Source organism: Phalacrocorax carbo, chromosome 2, assembly GCF_963921805.1.
Source record: "Phalacrocorax carbo chromosome 2, bPhaCar2.1, whole genome shotgun sequence".
Classification (NCBI taxonomy): Eukaryota; Metazoa; Chordata; class Aves; order Suliformes; family Phalacrocoracidae; genus Phalacrocorax; species Phalacrocorax carbo.
Window position 1 is genome coordinate 155,867,674 of NC_087514.1, and position 26,967 is coordinate 155,894,640.

A 26,967-nucleotide genomic window follows, 5' to 3' on the forward strand; every position below is an offset into this window, starting at 1 on the left:
GTGTATCAAAGCATGTTCAGTTTGAGCATGTTGGCCAGAGTCCCCCCCAGGAAGAATAAGGCACCAGCACCAGAGCTTTCAGTTGCACAGTGTGAGATACAGCAGGGACTCTGCCTCTAAGAGGACAGTGAATATCCCCTTTCAGCAGTCAGACCCCCAAGCAATCCCCCACAGAATCAACTCCCCTGTTTTTGTTTTGAAAACTGTATCTGTTGCCATCATTTGGATTTCTCCCATACCTAAAGCTAAGCTATAGTCTGGTCCTGATTCAGGAAGGCATGTACTTAGATCCATTTCTGCTGTGGGCTGCCCATGTTTTTTGCCGCATGCACTTATTTGCTAACTTGGACAGAGAGCATCGGAGTCTGAGTATCACCTAAGTAAGGTCATTAGGTCATTTGAATAATTTCCCTAATTGGTAAGAGATGTTCTAGATGTCCATGGATTTCACAGTTATTTCAGATAATAAAGTGGGCAAAGTACAGTATCTTCATTCTGGAACACCTAAAGGTAATGGCAATTACCTTTCACAAATTTTCTGTCTTCACTTTAAACAAAATCCTGTACTTTTTTGCACTGGTAATGCTTCCCTTCACAGTGTGGTGTTACACACCAGTAAAGTCTAATGGTATTGTTTTGAACAGCCTGAACCCTGTCCAAAACAGGGTTGAACAGGGGAGGGAGGGTTTAGGAGCAGCAGAGAGATCATGGCAGGTTTCCTTTAAGTAGACTTCTTTTGTGAAGGTTTAAAAATACATATCTGGGTGTTTTCATGTAAGAGAGGAAGGAGTGATTTCGTTTGTTAGCTACAAGTTTCTTTTTGCAAAGTAAAGAACACAAACTGTCCTCCCTTGTGGATTCAATAAGTGTATGAAAATACCATCTTGCTTGCAAGAGGATACTGCCCTGCATTGCATTTGATGTAGTATCTGACCTTGGACAAAGGTACCGTGGCTCTGGCTCCTGGGTTCATACCTATTGCTTCTGATTTAAAATTTTTCACTTCCAAGTATGCCAGGAATTATGGAGGTCAATCCTTCTAACCTCTGCAGTCGATGTGATGTAGATGGACAGCAAAAATGTACTCTACGTAAGCCGGTCAAACAGGGGCTAGATATTAAAACACAGAAAAATAAAAAGTGAGTCCTACCTGTATTTTTTAAATGCATTGGTAGCAACCTGGTGTTTACTAAACGTATCTAAAGGCAGTAACTCCCTATGTCAGAGCTATCAGTTGAATCAGAAGTTCGCTATACTACAGAGATTGCAAATTTTTTCTTTCAATATCATACCTTTCCAACAGTGTACTGCCCCTTGTAATTCAATAGTAAAGATGCCAACCAAAATGAAGATGCCACCTACCACCTCTCTTTTCCCATCCTCCCTGGAAGTTGGCTTGGCAGGAGAATAACCTTCAACAGGAACAATATTATCTCTTCAAATGTAGCGTGGAGTATCGGATGGCTAGTTCTGCAGAGCCCTTATGACCCAGAGACATAGGCAGTGTCATTATTAGTGATGCATTATAGTTCTGAAAAGCTCTTGATGATGCAGACTCTCTAGGTTAACTCTACTGTGCATAATGACCAAAAGGAGAAAAACATGAAAGAGCAGACAGAAGATTGAGGAACAGTGCATAAATAAATATATTTCACTAACTGCTTTCCTCTCTCCCATTCAATTACTGAAGCAAATACAAGATTGCAGTGTCTCCTCTTGCTTGTGAAACCGCAAAAAATCAATGAATAATGCTACCCGAGGAGATATTACAGTGCAGAGTTGTGGGGTTTTTTAGAGATCTTACACAGTAAATTAGAAACTATTGCAAAAAGATTATGATATTTTTCTTTCTTCTTTTTTTTAACTCCCTCCCCTTACAATTTTATTATTCTCCAACCTTTCATCATAGGAGAACCATATTTTATTATCTTTTTTTTTCCCCCCCAAATGTAGAGAATGTTTTGGGAACTCAAGAGCAAAGACATTATGAGAGATAACAGGACTGAAAATGATCCACAGTTTTGCATTTTCTCTGTGTGCGTCCTCCTGACTTACCCCTTTCCTTTTAGTACTCGTCATTTCTAAAATTGCTTGTGATTGTTCTATTACAGCTGCTTACAGTATTTATCTTACGTAGTTTGGTGTCATTTGCCTGCATTGTCTGATTTTCACAATAGAAGTACATGTGCCACCATTAGAGGGGTAATCTCATGTCTGCTACACAGAGGTCTCATAAAAGACACATTTCAAAGACCTCCTATTTCAAAGATACTTGAAAGTATAAAGTAATTTCACATTGCCCAGAGGCTGCCAGGTATCACACAAGTCCATCAGGCTCACAGACTTTCAGAGGCACTCACTGAATTTAGGCTGCTTCTGATTTACATGCCATGATGACTTTTGGCCTGCTGCAGCCCACACTGAGGTCTGTGAGCTATTTCCTGGAGTTTGTGGATCAGGTCCTCTAGAAATCTGCTTGAATGTAAGGATACTTGCATGGATTTCCTTCACTGTGGCTAGGCCAAAACATACCATAAATAGAGGCACATCACCATTGTGCACAACCAACATTGTCTGCAGATCCTTTGTGGCTGATCTCTGGAAGTTTTACACTTAAAACTCTGCATTTTTTTCACTACTTGAACACAAACTCCTTGCTGGGCAAAACCTGGACTAGACAATTTCATAGACAGAATTTAAGACAAACAAGTAATGTTGATTTTATGTTGCCATGGTTTTAGCTAACCACTTTTCTACTGAGGATGATTAAGGTAAGATGTTACGGTATTCACAAATCCGTGGTTCTGACTATGAAAGAAAAAACAGCTGGAATAAGACAATATGAATTATAAATACAAATAACCCCTTGAGTTTTCCTATTCAGTGGTGCATAATCAATACAAATTTTTTTCAGACCTGAACACTGTGTGAAGCAAGAGCTATCTTTCTTTTCATGCTTCCTGACTACAATATCATTATGTACCATAATTGGCTCTGTAAAAACCTATTAGGTAAGATGAGAGAGGAGGTGTGAAATACAGAAGCAAACCTGCTTCCTGGTAAAAAGTATGTCTGAGTCAAAATATTTCATCTTTATTTTAAAAGATTCACGCAACCAAAGAGTAATATTCTGAGTGAGATGGAAACACCAGAAAGGGTCATGGTGGAAGATGGTTTGCCAAAGCCACTGCCAGGCTGAAGAGAGGAAAGTTAAAATTGGCATCTCCTTTTCCTCAGATCAGAGTCTCCATAAATAGAGTTGTGAACTCAATGAGAAAAAGATCACATTATCCTTGTGTCTTAGTTAACCTGACCTTTTAAATATCTTCTTTCCAGAGAGGCTGGTTTAAAGATGTCATATTTTTTACAGCTGAATGCCATATGATGAAACTTTTATTTTTATATTATGTATTTCTTTTTCTTTCCTTCCTCACCTGTCTTCATTCTCTCCCCTTAGCTTCAGAAAGTAAAAATTAACTAGTCACTAAGACCTTAATTTGTCAGTTTGCGTTCTGCCTCAGCAAAGCGCTGCAGCACAGGGCTCTGCATGTAACTTTGGTGAGACAAAGACACAGGCTGGAAGCTCAGTGTATGCTGAGGGATTTTCAGGAAAGGGAGCCTGAAGACTCAGTCCTGCAAATGGGCCCCCACACATGCAGTTGAGCCACGATCTTTACTCATGTCTAAGCAGTGAACTGCTTTCTGTGGAACAACTTACATGAGTGCAGACTTACTGCTGTGATGGGAAAAGTCTTTTGATATTTAATACCAGTGCAACATGTCAGGACATAAATTTTTTTAATCATGATGGTTGGTTCCACACAATTCTCTGAAAGCTCCTGTGCCTCTGTCAGCCCAGACTAACACCGGGCTGCAGCAAAGACACACCACTGCAGCAGAAGCTCCTCAAGGCACAGCCAGCAGCTCACCCCTTACATCTTTGCAGCCAGCTTGTACATCAGGGTAGAGAGGAAAGAAAATACGGCCATGGCCCTGCAGAAAGTGGGAGGACCATTCTACATCCTCTGAGGACCACAGGGGCCTTCTCTGTGCTTGGGACTCATGCAGCCTGCACAGGTGGCGTGCTCGTGTGTGACAGTAACAAACCATGGGAAAGGCTCCATGCTCAGTGCTGGCTGGAATACAGCAGGCAGCCAGGCAGTGCTCTGCTCAGAAAGGGATCAGGTGTATCGCTCCAGGGACAGGTTGCTTCACAGGTTGGTTACACTCATGTTTACTTGCTCAACTTGTCTCTGCCCTAGGGAATGCACAGGAGGACTGGAGGATTTCTCAGAGATGCAATACATTTAAACAAACTCATCAGAAATGACAGAAATGTTATAGGATCTTTATTTAGACAGCAACATATTTTCTGCCTCATTCAGGACATCAGTGAGATGAATCTCAGTTCTCAGTCATGCATCTGCTGTAGCAAAGAGCACTGCCTTGCAGCATGGGTGTTGCACAAACGTAGTTCAGAGCTTTGTGTGATTCATTGGCTCAACAACAGCAGAGTGCTCCCTTCAGCTTCCCAGTGCTTCCCAGACAGCTCCCCAATGTCATTTCATTCCCTTCCTGGCACTTCTGGCAGTCACTCTCTCTCACTGCTTTTCTCTGAAATAGATTATTCTTTACATCATTAATTACTCCCATCATGATGCTCTGACTTTTCCTAGTCTCATTTAGATTTATCTAGAATTTTTACAATATTAGTTGTTTCTGATGCAGGAGCTAAGAGTATCTGCAATTTCATTTGACAGAAGGACGCTCACTTATTAAAATGGAATATGAGTCCAGACCAAACTATTGTTTCAAATGCTAGGAAGGTCTGTCAGACCATTTCTTAGGCTGGATTCATGGTGTTAGCGACACAAGAGCCTATGGTGTGAGTATAGCTGGTCAATGTATTCATTGCAAATAGATTATTCAATGCATTTGGCCATTTTCCTGTTTGTGAATCATTTGTGAATCATTTCTGACTTCTAATAATTTGCTCATAAGCATTCACCCACATGGATTATAGAACAAATCTCAGCCTAAGGGAACTTTGCAAACTATTCACTTTTTACTAGTAATTATCCAGTGCGAATGCAGTAGTTCGTTTAAGTCACATGTGATCAGTTATATTTCATCTCTGAATAATGTAATCTTCTTATTATACAGGAGGCTAGTGACTAATACAAGTAGAACTTTAGAGACAAATAAACATTCAGGCCATGCAGAAAACCTGTGTTCTAAATCATAAAACAACTGTTGTACAGATATTTGAGGAAAACCCCCAAAAAGAGCTGAGCAAAGATTTCTATCATTAACTTTTTTTTCTTTTTTTGGCTATTCTGCCAGCCAATAATGTCAGCTACTATGATGACAACTGTAATGTGAGGTTTTTTTGTTCTTTACTAACAGGTACCAGCAGTGCAGAAGTAAAGGAAAATCGAAACATTGGCAACCTGGAGGATCATCCAGTATCCTCTAATGAGAGGGCAAGAGGGGGAACACCTAGCAGTAAGAGAAAAAGACCCTTAGAGGAAGGCAATAATGGACACTTCTGCAAACTCCAGCTCATCTGGAAGAAAGTCTCATGGTCAGTGACACCAAAGAATGCTCTGGTTCAGCTACATGAACTTAAACCAGGTTTACAATATAAAATGGTTTCCCAGACAGGTCCAGTGCATGCTCCAGTCTTTGCTGTTGCTGTGGAAGTAAATGGACTTACGTTTGAAGGCACAGGGCCCACAAAAAAGAAAGCCAAAATGCGTGCTGCAGAGCTAGCTCTGAAGTCATTCGTTCAGTTCCCCAATGCCTGCCAAGCTCACTTTGCCATGGGGAACTGCATCAACCCATCCACGGACTTTACTTCTGATCAGGCAGACTTTCCAGATACTCTGTTCAAGGAGTTTGAACCATCTACACACAGCGACGACTTTTCAGTCTATAACCCTGTTAATAACGAATTGCTTTCCACGGCTTATCGACATGGGCGTTTGCTCTGCCATACGCTGGACTTAATGGGCCATGGTAAGCAAAATAAGCACAAGATGGCATCCAAAGCAGAGAGCGAGAAGAACCCAGTGGTGTTGCTAAATGAGCTGCGGTCGGGCCTGCGGTACGTCTGCCTGTCAGAGACAGTGGAGAAGCAGCACATCAAGAGTTTTGTAATGGCAGTGCGAGTGGACGGAAGAACATTTGAAGGCTCAGGACGTAGCAAGAAGCTGGCCAAGGGTCAAGCAGCACAGGCGGCCCTGCAGGCCCTCTTTAACATTCGGCTGCCCAGCCACATTCCCAGCAGGAGTAAATGTCACCATTTGCCACAGGTGAGAGCTCCTGGATAGCCACCACCATGTTGGAGGAACTCTTTCGATGAATGGGATCGGTATTGCCATAGCTGTTGTTGTTCTACCAGATGGTTTCTCTGATGTTATAGCAAGTACCATGCCACAAAATAGCTTTCTCATAGAAGGAGACAGATGCCACAGGCAAAAGCTTGAAAATAGTATCCTGAGATCATGGGGCACAATTTGCACTGCTTTCCATAAGAGGCATAGATAAGAGGGCAAAATGTAGGTGCAAATACCAATGTTTCAATTTGCTAGAGAGAATTATAACATTGACACAGGCAGAAAAATCAGGTCATTCTGTGGTACTGCATCTTTCTTGACAGAAAGGAGCCCATAAACAAAGGGGTGCCCCATATCCTCCTTTTAGAGTTCATTTTTGATGAGGACAGTGACATTCAGAGGAGAGAGCAATGACAAGGAATGTGCCTGTGTCAGAGAAAACTCTCTAGACAATTCTGCCACCAGAAAAGTTGAGGATTTTTGTTTATTATAGGCTTACTTTTGGAGTTGGGGTTTTTTTTTTTGTTTTCAAATATGCCTCCAACAGCACAAGGGATAGTGAAAGCTCTGAAGTTTTCCTGGAACAAAGATAGAGATTACTACTCTATTCATACAGAAAATACAGATCCGAGGTACATACTTAGCACATCAAAATTTCATAGCTGGGCATATGCCAAAGGCTATCATAGTGTTACTCAGACTTGTGTCAATTTTCTAAGTTCAAAGGAAGCCAAGCTTTGCAGACATTGAGAAGTATTACATAGGTTCAAGTAATTTCTTGATTTGTTTGCGCTATCATAAAAGGTTTGATCCACCAGCACCAGGAGGTGATCTACCACTACAAAGCTCCCTTTATGAAGGGAGCTGTTAATGTCCAGGATTTAATGCAAAGCACCAGGAGCACTAAAAGTCATTCTGCTGCTGGCTTGCTGTGAGACCCTAGGCAAGTCATTTAAATCCAATATTCCTGTAATAAAAATGGGCATATTACATGAAAGAACACTTCAAGATCCTTAAGTAGTGTGTAAATGCAAATTAGTAGTAGCAATTCTCATTAAAGTTAGTAAAGATGTTCGTTAAATGTTCAAGGAGTTTGATAGGAGGTGCATCCTTTAGGTAAAATGATTTTGTGCAAGACCCAGGAATTATATTTGGTGACCCAAAGTTTCTGTCCAATGTTGCCAAAAAGAAAACATGAGAAATACAAGAAATTCTAAATACATCATAGTCCTCCACCTCTTCCTTTTACTTCTGGTTTGTAAACTCTACATACCAGAGGGATAACAACATAATAATAGCAGTAGTCTTCACAGAGTGCTTTGCAGGCATTTTGGAAGTCTTGGCCAACCTGGCCATTCCATCCTTCAGTACTCCCCCAAAGTACAGATAGTTTTAAATGAGAAATCTATGCTGTTTCCTGCCTGAATTAATTCTGGTAAGAAATGGTTTGTTCTGACGGACATGCCTATCCTTCCTCATGGAAATCTAGCACTTGGATGTAAAGAGGAATCTCTAGTCCCATCTGCTGGCTGCTTTGCTGCCGCCAGTGAACCTTGCTGGGTGGGTTGGCAGGTAAATACCATGCATTCATCAACCAATGGTTTGTCGTGTTCTGAAACTGCACCACAAGTATCTTTGCATCAGTTCCTGAGGTCTCTGAAATACTCCCTGATTTCTTGGCTTCACAATCATCTTCTACCTGAATATCACGTCTTACCTGGGTCCCTCATTGTTCACTAGGCAACACATTCTTCAGTCTATATTACCTTTTTTATGGCCTTTTCTCCTTTCTGTAGACTTCTGCCCTCCTTATCTTCTTCTCCTCACTGTTCTGGAAGTATAAATGTCAGTGAAAAGGTGTCACTGAACTTTCTCTGTCAGTATTATTTGAGTGGTTATGTATTGTCCAACTAAAAGACTACTCAAGCACTTTTAATGTCAGCATTCAGCACATTGAGAGATAAGCCTTAACACTGATTTCTGCTGGCGTCCTTACTAGCTGCTCTCATTAATAGACATAGCAGCCGTGACACGAAACCCGAGTCTGTGTTACTCGTTTAAGTCATAACCCAACTTCCACTGAAAACAACAGACATATTTCCACTGACTTCAGCTGGGCTGTAGCTTAAGCATTAAATCCAGAAGCATCTTTACTTGTTCTCACTGTGTTATGCAGTATCTCATCAAGTGACTGTCTTTGCTCACTGCTTCAGCCCATCTGTCTGTTTGGTCAGTCAAAACATTGGTAACAATATTGGGAAGAGTGTAGTTCTCATTGAGCTGTGGTCAGAGCCAGCTGCTCCAAAAGTAGTTTCAGCTCCTCCTTGTCTCCCTGATCTCCTGTGAACCACATTTTCAAGGACACATTTCAAGCCAAGTTTTCAAAGCTGTTCCTACTTAGTAAGCTCAGCTTGGTTTATGTTCAAAAGTGTTAAAAAGCAGGAAAGCAACCTGAAGCCTGAGCATCTTAGGGATAGAATTTGAAATATTATGGGGGGTTGATTTCTTCACAGATTAAGGAGTAACCATTATCCTATCCAACCATTCCCTCTTTTCATGTGCTTCATCGTATTTGTTAGGATATCAGACAGCTAATGCATTGATAGTAGGGACAGGCAAACAAGATCTGCTGTAATGTTTCACCTATATTTTGAGTATTTTGTAGAATCCTGGAGTATGTTTATCTCTGTGGCTGCCCTTTACAAAGAGTATTCCAACTTTACATGTCTCTGTTGCTGTTCCCCTTGCTGTTATCAGTGCTGTTAGGAAGCCAGAATTTGGTTTTTCCTGATTACAGCCTCACTGGAAACAGGAAAACCCAAAAATCTTGTAATACTGGTAGTCCAGTTGTGCTGAACCTATGGATTTCAGAGTTCCCAACAAAGTGTCAAAAATGTTCAGATGTCCTTATGAGCAGGGCCTCCCAGACACTGACATTTCTGCCTTGCTCATCAGGGCTCCCAGGGGACCTGGCATCCCTCAGCCTGGCCCTCGGGCATGCCCTTGGACTGACAGCCACTTTTCCTGCTGACCAAGGGAGATTCAATGTAAAATGTCAAAAGAGGCACCTTGTCCTCCAGTCTGTCCTGAGAGGTGCTGCCTACACAGGAGGCTTCCTGAAGCACCAGGAAATGCAGAGCATAGATGTAAACTCCTGCCACCTTGATCTTTTCTAATTCAGGCAAAACAAAGACACGTAAGAACAGCAAAGCCAGAAATAGATTAATTCCCTGGGGCAGCTGCAACCCAATTTGCTTCTTCAGCTGCCCCTCAACTGCCAATGCTGAAAACCCACCAATAAATTGTGACCACTTTACAATACCAGTGCTTTATTAAAATAACGTCACTGTGCCTCTGATTTTTTTCCCTGTGATTGTTCCACAATGTGTTTGGGCTGACTGCAAAGTTATACCCAAAAGCATATCACACTTTGAACTAGGAATTCTTTTTAATCTCATAATTCAAAGACAAAATAATTGAGACTGGCTTCTTTACTGTCATCAACAGTGCTTTGATCCACTTCTGTGATTCTCATACAGGTACAATGATGGCTAGGGGACCATATATACCCATGTATAGGGTGAATAGAAGGTAGATGAGATAATCCAAGAACCAGCTGAAATCGTCCCAAGATTTGCCCATCAGTCTGCCAGCTACTGTTTTTCCTCAAATCGTATGTCTTATCTGTGTTATGCCACTGAAGTGCAAGATAAATACTATTGATGGTCTGAGGCTGGGCACACCATGTTGATCAGAGTAGCCAAGACAGGATCCTGGGATATCTGCTAACCTAATGGTAGAGATAGTGTGAGTCAGGAGAATTGAAATTACAAGACATCACTGTGCTCCTTCTCTAAGTCACTAAATATTGCTCCTTGTTTCCTAGCATACTTGATCTGAACTCATATTGCCCATCAGATAATACACAATTTCTTCAAATATTAGCTTTTATGGAAGTCTGACAATTGTTTCTACCCACCTTCGGAGCTAATGTTTTTATATTCCAAAACAGGAGACAACATCAAAGGGTGCTGACCTAACCAGCCCTAATGAGCCTGCACCAGTAGAAATACATTCACACACTCCCTGGCTTTCCAAGTGCAGTGAGCTCCTTTCAGGAGATCAAGGTGACCCCCAACTGCATCTGAGCAGTTTACAGACTGTTTTTCTAGTCTTGTAGTCCTTCTAATCTATCTCACTCAGTCTAAACAGCATTCTTACTGCTGTAGAGCAAAACCATTAATTAATATTGCCATAACAAATTAGTAATACAGAGGTGCTTGGATTTCAAATGGACCTAAATTAAAAAAGAATAGGTGTGAAAATCTCATTCCCTCTGCTTTGAAATGGCTTAACGCTGCTGTTGCTGGTTCATATCCAGAGCCTCCAGAGCAGTAGTTGTCAATTTACTTATTTAAGCGAAACCATATTGTGGTTTGTGTGTGTATCATCAAAAAGAAGCAGGGTTTTTTCCCTTTGGCAAATAAAGCTAGCCATTTGATTCCAGTTAAATCCCCTATTTGCCAAAATCTTCATTTGCAGACCAAAGCAACCTCAGTATCCCCACTGAAATGATTCTTTGACATTCTCATTGAATTCTTGACCCTGAACAGGTCAAGGATTCCTGCCAGCTAACTTCAGTGTCACTTTGGTGAGCAGTGTCATGGGAAGAACAATCCCTCTCATCCATTTCCCTTCAGAAACCAGTTTCTCTGTGTTGCAAAACTGGTTAATTTTCATGCAGTATCAATTGTTTCTGCCTCCTTCACTTTATTTCTCTCACTGTCCTTTTTTGCCAACTTCCTTGCAACCATGCCCTCTCGCCTGTGTCGCAATTAAGTTGGGGCTGAGGTTGGCAGTGATAGATTGGCTCCGGTGTGAAAAGGGACAGCACACAGAGCTGGCATTGAGCTTTGAGAAGCTGTTCCAGCATGTTTCTGTGAAGAGCTTTGTCTGGTCAAGTGACCAGGTATATTTTTTTATACCCTTCTCTGTTTTCTCCTGCACAAATAGCTGATAGGTGTGTGTGTAGCTCCTGACAGTGAGATACAGGAAAGGAAAATGGTGAGGACCAGAGAGCTACCTCTGCAATACAAGTAAATGTTTGATTTTCAACCATCTATTTCTGACTCTGTAGGTGGGGAAAGTCACTTTTTATAATCAGAGCAATGGGCAGTCAAGACATTTATAGGATTACAGTTCCTTAAGCAAAACAATGGCAAAAGAACCAATTTAGAGGCACCGCATTAGTGCACTGGATACTGTTATTATTATCCTGGCTGCTAATAAAATCGCAGTCACTTCCAGGCTCACAGCTGAGGAACCAGGACCACCCCCTCACCCCTCATACAAGTCCAACATAAAAGATTATTATTGCCCCAGAGAGATTACAGCTTGAGTATTAGTTGAAGAAATCATGTTTTAATGTATATAATCCATGCAAGATCAAAGGGAGATGCAGAAGAGCTACCTACATGGAATCACAGGAAACAAATTAACAGGATAGAAAGGACCCTGGTTGCTTGCTCTCGTAACACCGGCACATACAGCTAGACACATTAGGGGGTCTGAACAATGAAAACCAGTCATCACTGCAACATAACAGATTACTTTGCATCAGCTGGGCTACGGTAATGCTCCAGCTATCTGCTGCAGGAATAAGCGTGAGAGTAGGTGTATCCATCTCCACCCTCTATACCTCTCTCTTTTGCTCCTTGGTTGCTGTACCCCATAACTCCCTGCTCCCTCCCAGCCACAGATAACTCCAACAGGATCCCAAAAAAATTTCCCTGTACTTGTCTTTAAGTCCTACACAATATAGAGCGCGCTTAGCGTTTGCGAGCATTAGGTACACTAAACAAAACTCTTCTAACAGAGATGTTAAAGTCTAAGTACACCATCACCTAATTAATAATACATAGGAGAGCTGTAATAATGGTGGTAATTAGTTAATGAATTTCACTTTTACAGAAGCAAAAAAATAATTTTAATATCTTCAAGAAAAAAATCATTAAGGTTGAAAGCCATTTTTCTCAAGTGATGTAGTTTAAGTTTATAAGCAACCCAAACCCTTTCTTCCCTGTGAAAAGGAAAAATAAAAATATCTAATTCTCCTTTATAAGGACTCTAAAGAGTGCACTGTGATTACAGTGTATTTGGAGTGGGGTGAATCTGATTTAGCCATCTGACTTGGCTGCCGGCTGCTCTTTTAGCATAGTCACATATACTTCATCCTATCCATACATCCACAGAACCAGCATTTGATTTCTTCCCTTCAGAGTCTAGATTGCTTATTGAGCATGGCTAGCGAGATACAGCATGGGCTCTGCTGAATTCTGCTATTTACCACAATGAACCAGCCTTGCCTATCTGAGAAGCTGATGGTGTGGATCTGATTTGTGAAGAATTATTATTTGTGTGACCCATTATGGCGAGACAGTTTGTGCAGAATGGTTAGGGTTCCAGCAATGAACAGAGCTAGTTAGTACATGAAAGCTGAATCCCAGTCTGGTGTCATCCACACATACAACTTCCTTCTAAACCAGACACTCTCGCAGCTGTCAGAATCGCCTTTGTTGCTTTCTGGCTTTGTAAGTGAGCTAGGGGCACTTCAAAAAGCTCCCAGCAAGCTGGACCTCATTAAAGCTCCTGCTTCATCCTGGACTTGCATCCTGACATTGTTTATGATGTTTCATTATGATCTACTTAATACAAGCTATGATCATTCTGTTCTGCTAAATGGAGCTGTAATACAAGCTCCCGGAGTGAATTTTTCTTTGGTCAAGTTCCATGCAAAGCCTTCTCTGTTTGAGCTGGAGTGTTACAGTCATGCCAAAACTGCATTCTTTACCTATTTTTGTCTGTAGTCACTTCTAGGAAGCTTTAATTATTGAAACAGATTTTTCCTTCTCTGTACAGAGCATCAGAAACAAGCTCCTACCATTTATTTTATGATGACTACCACCCTCTTGTGGTCCTTGTGCCAACCGTGTGGCAAGCAGATCATCGCGGTGTGAGGGGAAGACTAATAACACAAAATGCCAGCACACCTTGGAAAGCCGGCAGCTCAGATCCTGCCGTTTCCCCAGTGATGCTGCCGAGAAGCCCAGTCTCACATGGTGCAGAAGGACCACTCCCTGCCTGCTGAATAACAGGGAGCATCTTTGTCCATTTTATTTTATTGCGTTCGTTAGCCTTTAAATAGTGCATTTCTATAGTAGTTTTGGAGAAAACCAACATTTCTCTTGCCCCTTTATCTCAGCTAAATTGCTCATGCAGACTGCAGTGAGAAAGGATTATATACACACACATACACGAAATAGTATGCATGTCATAAAATTCAATAGGTGAGATATATTTAGGGCTTAATCTTAGGATTGTTGAGAGTTAATGGACAGAGCAGACTTTAGACTTATAATGGATGTAAAATGTGATTTCTCTGTTTAAATGTTTATACAAGCAAACAAAACTAGAGAATTGGCTTATATTCTTCGAGAGAGTAAAATCCTTTGTTGTTCATTTAGTGCTTTCTTTATATGAACATCTTACAAGTGAGTCTGGATCTCTAATGAGAGCAAAATTCAGCAGAGCAAGTTTTTTTTCTTCTTTTTTCACACCCGATGCATGATGTGAACTTTTGTTAAGATAAATACTTTTGCAAACACCTGAGAAATAGAAATGGTAGATAAATATGCATATTCACTGGGAAAGTAAGTAAATTATGCATCTCCTTTAATCACAAAGTCTTATTCAATGAAAACAATCAATATTGTCTATGTCTCATGATACCCATCAGTGTCTTAGACTGAATTCTAAGAAATATAAGTTATTAATTAATCCATAAACCTTTTCTCCACCTTTAATACTTCAATATTGTCTTTAGAAAAAATCATGTTGCTTTTTCATGCTTTCTGGTTTTCTAATTGATAAGTCAGATTTTACTTTCAAGCAAGCTAACCATTATTTCCTATGTGTCTTCTCAGCTGGAGTAGACATTTGATAAGAAAGCATCTAAGTACAATTGCTCTTAACCTACTTGTCATCACATCTGCTGCAGGCACTAGCTATGTAATGAGACCTGAATTCAGACAATGGTAACTTAAAATCAGTGCTACACTGAGATGTCACCCAAATGAGCCTATGCTACTGAAGCCACACTGATTTGCTGTATAAATTCCTTGTGTGCTGTTTCTTCTCACTCTTTATCCAATTCACCCCTAAAAACTAAAGGTAGAAAGAGAACACCCCCTGAACAATCATACTCAAATGAACAAAATGAACATGTTTTGGTTTGTTCAGAGAAATAGCCCAAGTGCCCTGTGATTTCTAGATTCTTCTGTTCATGTAATTTCATTGTTGAGTTCCTATTTTTAGGCCATCTTCTATGAACTGGGGCTATTACTCACAAAAATAATTACAACCAATTCCTTTCCCTCCTATGTGGGTCATTGCTTTATTAGGTTAAATGCAAGGAATATTGTGAGTCTCCGAGGTCTTGCGGGAAGGATGAAGTTGGCTACACTGGCTTCTTTTCTTGTTTGATAATTAGTTTTTATCCAAATCAACTCTGCCTTATACTTTTAAGGAATAATCCTCTTAGGGATATTGGAGAATAAACTCATTACTCCTGAATCAGCCCCCTCTTTTATTCCACTCTCCTTGATACACACACAAGTCGTTCTAACCATCAGTGCCTAATGACCCTTGTACACTCATAATATGGACAACAGTTCATAACAGCACCATAAATATACTGTTAGGGCTTAGTTGTCCTGGTAATTGCAGAGAAACAGTGTCCAAGAGATGTGCAGAAATTCAACATGCTTGTTTAAACTTGATTCAGCTACGCAGAAACCCTCTGCAGACTGAGTCAGTGGCCATCAATGTGCAGCAGCCAAAGAAGCCGAGCTAGAAAATAATAGGGAGCAGTGGCTGATAACACAACAGGCATAAAGCCAAGTTCCTTCAAAGCTCGTGGTCATGGCAGCAATGAGCTGACTGATGCACACCAGAAGATACAAATCAGAACACACTGAGGCTTCTGTGTCTGAGTATCAGCAATTCAGATGAAAATGGAGACCAATCACATAGCTATTAAAACTGTTCTCTGCGCCAAAAGTTGGCAGTTGCACCACTTGGAATGGCAGCATGATTCACCTAAAATAGTGTCTTACAATAATGCTTATAGTGGCTCATAACATGATAACATGGAGAGAAGATGAATGGCCTATGAGGGTCACCATTCTGGAAAGCATCTTCACAAATGTTAAAGGCAGTTACTAGCTCCCACCCAAGAAAAATGAAAAAGCCCTGGCACATACATTCCTATGGATCATATGGATCATTGAGCTTGCAGCTCAGCCCAAGGGTTTTGCTATTCCCAGCCAGGACTGACAACACATTAAAACACTGTCATATTTTGCTGCCTTTTGTGGTGTTGCATGTTCTCCCTTCAGTGCTCAGCTGAAGGCCACTCAGGATTTTTTCCTTCAGTCCACAGAGGGAATTAACATTGTGTTATTAGCACAGGCTGGTTGCTGTGACTTTCCAATACTGACTTCTGGTCATAGCCCTGCTCCTCTGGACTGTGTCTTTTGCACTTGATGACTTGGGGGTCTCACTGGGAAGTCCGTCTTAGCATAGAGATCATAATACAGTTACGTAGACATTACCAGAACACCAGGCACGATGCTGGTTTTGTCTTGACACAAAGGCAATCTTTGTCCGTTTTGATCTTGTCTTCTTCAGAAATACACCTTCTTCGGTGCTGTAACACATTCCTGCTGATCTAAATTCGTACATATCTGTCTGGTTCTCTGGTGGTTAGGCATGGCCTAAACCATCAACATTTATTCTGGCCGTTTCTCAGCATGGATGGAGGAGACTCTGTATTATATTTGCCCTTCCTCTAGGTGCCGGCTACTAAGCAGAGACGACAGCAAGACCTCTTAAAAATTATTTATTTGCTAAATAAGGAGATAATTTTATTCAAATTCCAAAAAAGTTCTGAAAAACAAAACTACAAAATATTGCCATATGAACCCTCAAGTAGAAATTATTTTTTCTCTTCTTTTTTTTTTTTCAGTGTAGGATATTTTTAGTCACAATCATAATAATCCTACTGATAGATAGATGCCCTTTGCTTTTCCAGGGCAAGAACCTTCAGCTGCATGTTTTACATTTTGACTTTGAGGGAAATCAAAGTACAGGAGGGATGAGGCGGCTGCTGTCACCACATTCTGGAGAACACTGACAGGAAGAAATTAATAGCAATCCCCAAAACACTGACAAGCTACAGTGCATAAATTTTCCTTTCAAATCCTGCAGTCATAAAAAAAAAAGTAACATGCTTTCAGATTTACTAGTCTTTGATGTAGATATTTTGAAATCTTTCCCTGTATGAATAGGAAGGAGCCAAAAATGAATATAAATTTTCAGAAAATTACATCTTTGCCTGCATCTTTTCTTGGACTTTTGTGAACTTAAACAGATCTTAAGCCCTCCCTCTCTCAAAAAGAAAAAAAAAAGAGTCCAGTCTCCTTTATATATCAAAAATCAAGCAAACAAGCCAAACTAGAAAGTAAGTCCTTACAGGCAGACTAACACCCTTGCCATGTAAATGAGCTGAAATCAAGCAGATACCTGAGCAAAGCTTCACTGTGGCAGAGCGGGAGCAACTTGTGCAAATCCAAAGGATCTGTTGGGGAGCCCTCGGTAACAACAGGTCATCAGATAAACGCCAACGATGCTGAACTGACCAGGAGAGAAAGGAACATTGCAAAGACAAGCTGGAAACAAACAAACAAAAAAGCTTCCTTTGACAGAAATTGATCTGAGCAAATTAAACACTCGTAATGCAGTGGTTAGTAGCCTTTCTGTTTTTTCCTTCTCCCTCTCAAAACACAAGATGCCGGTGGGGGGATCAGTGCGAGCGGTTTGCCTTTCCTAGGCAGTGGTATGTGGCGTGTGGGAGCAGGGTCACTGCCACCTGCAGACGTGAGGGGAACTTGATGGGGTCAGGAGTAGAAGCTTAAAATATAGAAATCACTCCTTCCAGGACCTGGGAACAGTATTTTTGAGGCGGGGGGCAGAACCAACACCTTTGGAGAAAATCAGGCAAAAACCCAAGTCTGGGAGGGAAACTGTTGGAGTTATAGCACAGTCCTGAACAGAAACCCACGTGGGGATATGCATAAGGGAATGCTCTAATGGTAGCCGAGAGCTGTGCTTTGCTACCCATGCACATACAATATTCTGGCAGCTTTTTTTTTTTTTCACATATACTTGCTAGCATTACAAATATTAATAGTTCTTTTTTTGACTGGGAAATTAAGGTGAATAACTGAAACAACATAAACTACATTTGTTCTGGTATACGTGGGCATGAAGCCACAAGACGATGTGGGAAGCTAATGCCTTTATTCCATATTCCCACAGGCATAAACCAAAGCAAGAATTTGAACTTGTGGATTTATAGCAAATAAAATATCGAACTTATCCTGAAATATGTTGCAGCTGTTTCTCATTCCATCATGCAGCTGATAAATACCTAATCTCCAGTTCAGGCCTCTCTATTTAAATAAGCACAGTAAAACGTTTAGCTATCTCTGACTGAACTACTTCAGCTGAATATCCTTAGTTCACTGCTTCTGGCCCCTATTAAATGCAATTCAGATTAAGTCTGTTTTCTCCTAGTATTTGTTTCTCTCTTGACACAGTTGGTATCTGCTCCTGCTAAAAGCTTTCAGACTGAAAGAAAAATCTACTGAAAAATACATTATTTAGTACGCATAACTAAGCATCATTAATAGTAAGGGGACAGAGGATTTCTTCTGTGTTAACTGTTAACAAACACATTGCTTTCTATGGGCGTTCTCACACCCACCATTAAAACTAATGATTTTGCAGAGCTGGGACCAAAAAATAAAAAGGGGACTACATCTTCCCCTGTAGCACAGCAGACAAGCAAGATATGTGAGACACCCTCAATTTGCTGTATATTCTGTTTACTTGCTCATTTGCTTTACAAGCTGCCTTTTTGTCCCGACGACGTCAGGCAGCTGCCGGCTCCGCACACCCGGCTGTGGGCAGCGAGCAGGCAGCTCCGCCGTGCCCCACACACAGCCAGCCCCACTCCTGTGGCATGGCCTCCTGCAGCACAGGGTCACACACAGCTCCACAGCCCTCAGCCTTAATTCCCTTTCCTGGCTCTGGCTGACCCATTGCTGGTTTCCATTTTCCCTTCTGACACTCCTGTTATTGGGAAGGGTCTCCTCTCTCCCAGCATGCCTCATCCAGGCAGGAGCAGGCTGGAGCTGGAAGTAAGACAGCAGCTGTGAGAACAATTCAGTAAAATTTTAGGTCAAATGTTAGGTGCCCCATCCTTGTGGTAATCACTTGCATTAGAGCACATTAACACAATTGCACTTGCAGCAAATTAAGAGTGATCTGTGCAGAGGCACAAAATCAAGTGCAATAATAATACACATGTGTGAAAAACAACACGATTGCTACCTAATTAATTAATAACTGGTTACTGATTAAAAGGGGAACATTTGGAGCTAAATATGTCCTTGACAACTGTAAAAGGATTGGTTTAGCACTGATTGTATTTTACAATAAGATATATAAGTGCAAATAATTGCTTCCACTATATCATGGAATTAGTTCCATGACAGTTCAGCTGATTACTTCAAGGTTTTATCTGCTTTTTGTAGCTGCAAGATCCACTGCCATTTTGCACCATGCTAGCTGGTAGCTAAATACTTGTGTCTGTTTACATGTATTGCATGTAATGTAACAGAAGAAGCAGAATCAATACTGTAGATATATACAGTACCTGCATCACAAAGGTTACCGTGCTCAGAAAATAGCTGATGAAGACTTGAGGTAATGAGCTGAAACATCCTGAAAGTAATTCCTAGCAGCACTAAAGACAATAATATAACTTCGCCTGACATGGGTAATCCTCCGCAGACTGAGGGAAGCATAATTTTTTCTGGAAGGGAGTTTTGTGGTCCACTGAGAGTTTGAGTGAGATATGGGATATACCTTATGAGTGAGGAACAGCTTATAACTCAGGAGAGGTGGAACCTAAATGAAGTCACAGAGGTCGTTCTTATTTTATCACTGGGGGAAATATGCCCTATATATCACTCAGCCTTTTCACACATTTAGTTACTGGGATAAATGTGGGTACAACAAATCGTTGACAGTATTTTCCATGAACAGAAAGCTTTTAAAACAGTTAAAAACAATTGCAGAGAAATCATTTGCTCTGTGAGTCCAAAGCTAGGCTTCTTTACAGATAAGTTTAATGAAATACAGGGGAACTCTGTGGTTCATGTAGGGTATGGAGCTATCAGCTAAACATTTTTGTTCTCTTTCAGTACTTTTTTTTTTGCTGCTGCTGCAGTGCAGAAGCTAGAAGGACCAATGAACCAGCCAGAGAAGTCTGCCCATCCTTTTATCTCCTTTCATGGTAGCAGCCATTCATGTGATGTGAATATTTCTGCAGAAGAGCTTTCCGTGCATGTTTTCAGACTGCTTTCCTAACAAAATTAGCTTTCTGTGATCATGTTTTCTACTGCTCCTAGTAATCCTTGAGACTGTTCAACTATATTTGACAGCAGCAGATATCTCAAGACACTTGGTCTCTATCTATACAATATTAAAACGGAGACTTTGTAGAAGCAAGAGCAACCCAAACTAGGCCTGCACAGGGAACAATGCAGTTACGCCCAAGGCAGCAAACAGTGGGCCAGGTAGCTTGTTGGCAAGACAAACCAAACCATACTGGTGTCTCTGGTCCTATTTCTTCTCTTCTTAACACAGGCGGCCTGTGCATCCTCTTTTTTAGAGGTATGAGTCTATCTGAGCCTGCAGAGTGACAGAGGGTGTAAGACGAGTCTGGGGCTTAGTAAGTGCTTCCCTATAGCTGCATGTTATCTATTTCTTAATTAAAGTCTACACAATGAATCAAATTCGTGCAATCATGATATTGCTGTGGCTGTGACCTGAAACAAGTTTTGATATGGTGCATCTCAACTCATTCCCTTCAGGAAACAGCTGGACTTTTTCGTTTAAAACGGAATTCTTCAGGGTGGGGTGGCAGTTGTGTAAAAATGTGGATGCCTGGCAGCCTCGTGGAGCACCTGGTTCTGACCTCAGCATCAGGCAGGAATGCTTTTGCTGGCAGAGCAACATTGACCCTGGCTTTGAGAGTACCACAGCTCTGGCACCACCAAGCTGCACCTGTACCAAGCACAGGAGCCCACAGCAGCACAGACCTGGCTCCAGCACATACGCACCCCGAGCTTGTGCAAAAGCCCCTCCTGCCACACCTTGGCAGCAACCTCCTCCCACACCAGCCCTGAGAAGGCTGGAAGAGGAGTACTGGTGTTTGCTGCAAACCCAGTGCCAGTAGGGTAACAGAGGCATAACACTACAGAGGCCTGAAGTCTCTGCATTTTCTCTTGGGTAGCCTGGCTGCTGTGGGCATCTCATACTTTCTACAGAGTGGTACATTGCATCCAGAAGTCTTGTCTCTATGGCACATATGTGGGCACTCTAGCATCAATTAGCTGGCTATGTAGGAATACACAATACAAGAAGGAGGCAGACTTCTGTTATGTATGTTTGGACTTTGCTGTACTAATTAGTTATCTTCATGCAGAAAATTATTGTCTTTTATGAGAGCTGTGGGCCTCTTCTTTCTTTATACTGACAGGACAAAGTAGCAGGTGGCATCGCAGCAACCACTGGGGCACAGTCCTACTGAACCAGGGAAAGTGCACTGTAACGGGTTCCCTAAAGACGGAGAGGCTCAGCCCATGTGTCAGTCTGGGACAAAACTGGAAAGGACAAATATAAGGGCAGTCATCTCAGTGCTTGATTGGTGGGGCCAAGGGAGCAGGCAAGAAAAATCCATTGTTTGTGTTATTTGTACCTATGTTGGTAACCCAAAATTGATCATCTGAGTTTAACTGCATTCTAGTGACAGCTGTGAACAATTTCATTGTTTTTTAATGCAGTGTGTTGCCAGTTCAAAGGACTGTTAGTAATCCTAAGAAAGCTATTTCTCCTTCTCTCAGAGAGTAAGATAAACTCAGACATAGAATTGTTAAATTCTCCCTTTTTTCTAATATACCTAGTTCTGATTTCTGAAGGGCTTAATTAGCAAAAAGCAGGGTGAGAAATGGTTGATTAGAGGTTCAGGTGTAAACTGGAAATATTGTAAGTCAGATGTCTATTGAGTCTACTATGGTACATTTGTTATAGATATATGGGGCAGGTGCTAAAACCCTTACTTAGCAAAATTGAAGCCAATCAATGTTGACACTGGATTAAACAGGAGCATTTGTGTATTTAGCAGCTGTGAAGGGGTTTCCAGTTTGTTAGAGAAAGGGGGTGGTCTGCAATACATCTGAGGGGTTTGTGTGCAGTCTATCAAGAGATGAATGAGCCAATGTTAGTTGGAAATTGAGTAAGTGGATGTACTGGTTTTGGCTGGGATGGAGTTAATTTTCTTCCTAGCTGCTGGTATGAGACTGTTTTGGATTTGTAACCAAAAAAGAGTTGATAACACACTGGTGTTTTAGCTACTGCTGAGCAGTGCTTACACAGCATTAATGTTTTCTCTGTTTCTTGTACTGTCCACCAGTGAGTGGGCTGGGGGTGCACAAGAAGTTGGGCGGGGGGGGGGGCCACAGCCAGGACAGCTGACCCCAACGGACCAAAGGGATATTCCCCAAAATATGATGGTAGCAGCTCAGCAACAACAGCTGGGGAAAGTAGGAGGAAGGGGCAATGATCAGACTTAAGGCATTAATAATAGACCTAATAAACTGTCTTTATCTGTATCCACAAGTTTTCTCACTTTTACTCTTCTGATCCTCTCACCCATCCAACTGGGAGAGAGGGAGTGAGCAGTTGCATGGGGCTGAGATGCCTGCCAATGTAAACCCATAACAATGAATAATACTGGGACATGACTATAAAGTCACTGTTTATTAATTGATATTAACATACTGGCTTCCATTGAAGCCAGTGGCAAAATTTTGTTGGATATGGATTCCATGTTAGAGGACCACATTTAGGGAATATTTGGAAAGGAAAAGACTGAGATACTACAATTTAAAAATCACATTGATGGCCATTCTCAAATAGCTGCCTGGTTTCCATTCATACCCTGAGGGGCTAATCAATAAAGCATAATTATCTCTTCTGTTTATAGGGTGATTCTTGTTCTCAGTTTGAACTGAAAACTATTGAAAGGCCATATGAGGAAGACCTGAATGTATGTGTCAGGATCAATTCAGAGTTTAAATTGCTTATAATGGCTTTTTAATGTCAATGCAGATATCTGTGAGTGGTCTAAAGAGAGGGGGACAAAAGGTAACTGGCTGTGTCACTGTCTAGTTTGCTTTTGTAGTTTAAAGGGATATTGTCAGCTGGAAACCAGGGCAAGCAACTAAGCGTAGTACTACATACAGCACTTTGCATCTTGCTGCCACAGATTGTGATTGTGTTAGTTATTTTAGCTTTCTTTTCTCCCTGATTGCTGTTGAAAGATTAATATTAAAAAAAAAAAAAAAAGAAAGAAGATCACTAATTATGGAATTTGTCAAAAGTGTGAAGCTGATCATAAAAGGTTTTGATAAATAGAATAACAGAACAGTTGAGGTTGGAAAGAACCTCTGGAGCTCATGTAGTGCAGCCCCTGATCAAGCAGGATCAGTTACAGGAGGTTGCCCTGACCCATGCCCAGTTGTGTTTTGAATATGTCCACAGATGGAGACTCCGTAACCTCTCTGGGCAGTCTGTTCCAGTGTTTGACCATTCTTGCAGGAAAAAAACAAACAAACAAACAAAAAGTCTTTTCTTATATTCACATTGAATTATGGGGAGGGGGGTTTAATCTGTGCCCATTGCCCCTGGGAACTACTGAGAAGAGTCTGTCTCCCTTGCCTTCATTCCATCCCTTCAGGTATTTATACAGATTGATGAGATTCCACTGAGCCTTCTCTTCTCCAGGTTGGACAACCCCAGCTCTTGCAGCCTCCCCTCACATAAAAGATACTCCAGGATCTTAATCATCTTGGTGGCCCTTTGTTGGACTCACTCCAGTATGTCCATATCTCTCTTGTACTGGGAAACCCAGCACTGGACCCAGCATTCCAGATGTGCCTCACCAGTGCTGAGCAGAGGGAAATAATCACCTGCCTCAACTTTCTGGCAATGGTCTTTCTAATGTCCTCCAGGAGGCTGCTGGCCACCTTTGCCATGAAGTCACAGTGCTGGCTGAGTCAGCTTGTTGTCCACCAGGACCCCAAGGTCCTTCTCAGCAAATCTGTTTTCCACCTGGTCAGCCCCCAGCCTGTTTGAGTGCATGGGGTTGTTGCTCCCCAGGTGCAGGACTTGGCAGTTCTCCTTGTTGGACTTCATGAGGTTCCTGTCAGCCTGTTTCTCCAGCCTGTCAAGGTCCCTCTGGGAGGGAGCATGACCCTCTGCCATGTCAGCCACTCCTCCCAGTGTTGTATCAGCCAACTTGCTGAGAGTACACTCTGCCTCATCATCCAGATCATTTATGAAGATATTAATAGAATTAGACCCAGTGTTGAGCCATGGGGTACACCACCAGTGACATGCCTGGACTTTGTGCGGCTGTTCACAACCCTCTGGTCCCAGTTGTTCAGCCAGTTTTCAGTCCACCTCACTGTCCACTTACCTAACCTATATGTCTATGATGATGTTATGGGAGATGGTGTCAAAGGCTTTACTAAAGCCAAGGTAAACAACATCTACTGCCCTCCCCTCATCCACCAAGCCAGTCACCTCATTATAGAAGTTTATCAGGTTGCTCAAGCACAATTTTCCCTTCATAAATCAACGTGAACAGCTCCCCCAGTCTCCTTCTTGTCCCTCATGTGTTTGGAAATGCTCTCCAGGAGGACTTTGTGCACCACCTTCCCAGGGATGGAGTGAGGCTGTTAGGCCTGTAGTTCCCAGGATATTTCTTCTTGCCCTTCTTGAAAACAGGATTGACATTTGCTCTCTTCCAGTCTTCAGGAACCTCTACCAGTTGCCATGAGTAGGGGCAGGATCAAGCAGGTTATTTTCCATTTGGTTTTCCTCTGAACTGCAAGTTACTGAGCTAATTTCAGGAGAATTTGTTGCAACATTTTCATGATCAGTGCTGTGCTGGAAACTGGATGAGAAGACCAAAACAGTCCCTTCTGGCTTCAAAATATTTGGATTTGAAATTATTCCTAATTTTGTCAATCAAATACAAATGATAAAAATACGACACCTTTTTTTGTAAGTTGGTCATGTCCCTTTAGCACAGTTGTTTATTAGTCCTAAATACTCTTGTTAATGTGTGACAGGCAACTGTGGTGGGAATGCTTCATGATTGTTCCTTATGCAATATCATGCTGGGATTGCAGACCCATGCTCTGCCATTTATGTTATCTGTACTTCACTTCAGACATGTTTTATTATGGTACTTTAAAAAGGAAAATGGAACATTTTATCATATTTTCCTGCCAAACCCCTTGTGCCTATTTTTTTTCCTAAAGAATTGTTTTTATCATCTATCTTTTACTGTGTATCACAGCATTATCTTCACCTGTTAAGGGAAAAAATGAATGGACTTACAGCATACAACAGACTGACAGCAAATCATAGCATGGATGTTCCCTTCAGAATGACAGTTATACCCTAGGTGGCATAGTGACTAAATAACTCATTGTGAGAAACTCCTTTTCACAGACAGTTGTTAAATTGAAGGTATTACCAAAAGAGAACGTAAGAATTATTGCTTCCTCTATGGTCATTTTTCTTTAGGTAAGGATATCCACCTCTTTCTTTTTTATTTTTTTTTTTTTTTTTGCCTTCTGTAAGAAACAAACTGAAAGAACCACTTCAGTCCTCAGCATCATTACAGGACCATTATGGTTTATGCTGACTTGGTATTTTCACTATAAATCCTATTTTCCACATGAGTCTTGAGATCAGGGTTCATTTGCAGTCCAGGCCTGTTTGGAGGAAAATATTTTTTAATGCACTTTGAGGACTGAGCCTAGCCCTTTTAAAATTTACAGTACAGTGACACAAAAATAAAAATTTCAGATGCTTTCTAGTGTTACTATTTCATTCCTGTAGCAAAGAAACTAGATCTGTTTGAAGATGAGGTTTTACTAACGTTTAATAGAAAATTACTATAGCTTTGCTTAGATTGGAATCAACATATTCAAAGGAATGGCTTAATTTATTTAGAAAAGTGCCTATATTTTCATAGTGAATAAATATTCCAAAAACTTTACTGTGTAAATACAATACAAAAACTCAGGTCTCTCTGGTACTCCAAAGACAGTAAGGTGCTTTGTTTTGTTAGAAGATCAGCAGCAGTTCAGTAATGCAGATGAGTAGATCTACCTGTTTTAAGCTGAGTACTGATATAATAGGTTAACAAAACAGTGTCTGCTCAGAAAAGAAAAAAAATTTAAAAAGCAGCTTGTCCCCGCAGAGACACGCTGCACTGAAATCCACTGGAGATAAAGGCAGTTGGGTTAACCTAATGCCCACAGTAAATGTGATCTGAAGCTTTTGCTTTGGAGCCATGACTGGATCCCTGCTGCCAGCAGAGCTGAGCGTTGATGAGGAGATGCTGGGGCTGGCAGTGTCTCCAGCCAGCATGGCTGCCTCTGGGAGAGGAGGCCTGACCACAGCTCCAGCTCCCATTAAGGTCCGCCACACAGTGTAGCTCAAGGGAGGAAACGTGCTTTTAAGCATATTTCCAACACAGAGTCCACCATGTGCTCGGGCAGTTCTTTGGCATCATGGACAGCTGACTGGGGACCCAGCAGTTCTCTCTGGCTCCTCGTGCTCAGGAGGCCCTTGCTCTGTGCCACCATGGTGGGCTGCACGTAGGGGCCCTGGCTGCAGACACAACAGCTGTCAGTGCCTCAGCAGAAAATGGCTACTACCTGCAGCATTCACAAACACCAGATAAATCAGACTCCAGTCCAGTCCACTACATGCCAGGACAGCGCTACATATTGGGCAGGCTTTACCAGTCTGTAATTAACGTCTAGCCATGTTTATCACTGAATGGAAGGCCCTAGCTAAGGCCTTGCTGAATGGCATAAGTCATCTGGATTTAGTCAGTGCCTGTTCCTGTGGCCCATAATGTGTTGGTTCAGTAACCTCAGTATGTGGGGACAGGAACAGGCGTAGGACGCAGTTCTCCACCACCTGAGCTCTTGTGCTTAGAGGGTGTTCTCTCCCTGAGCACTAACTAGGACAGCTCATGCTGGACAGCGGACTTTGCTTCACCTGTCAATTTAGTGCTCAAACACACAAAAACCTGTCCAGAAGGATATCTGGAGTTATCCAGGCATATATATCTGGGATTACCGAGCCTTGTCAGCCCAATTCCTGTTTTCCAGAGCCTGACGGTGAAATTAAGATTGACTCTTGCTTAAAAATGAAATAGGGAGGGAAGAAAAAGCTTTCATTTATGTCTTCCTGCCATCTTGTAAATACATGGAAATAAAATGGCCACACATGGGTTTGTGCTGGTTTAGCTTCACATAGAGTTTAACAGCTGATTTAAATTCAGCAGGTG

At 41.6% G+C, this 26,967-nt stretch overlaps 1 protein-coding gene across 2 annotated transcripts in view; it reads left to right on the forward strand.

Moving 5' to 3' along the window:
- Nucleotides 1-26,967, forward strand: part of ADARB2 (adenosine deaminase RNA specific B2 (inactive)) — a 322,814-nt gene that overhangs the window by 208,784 nt on the left and 87,063 nt on the right. For both annotated transcript variants that reach the window (XM_064444990.1, XM_064444991.1), the window contains one exon: nt 5,407-6,314. In XM_064444990.1, the coding sequence (XP_064301060.1) occupies nt 5,407-6,314 (908 nt within the window). The remainder of the gene's footprint in view (nt 1-5,406; nt 6,315-26,967) is intronic.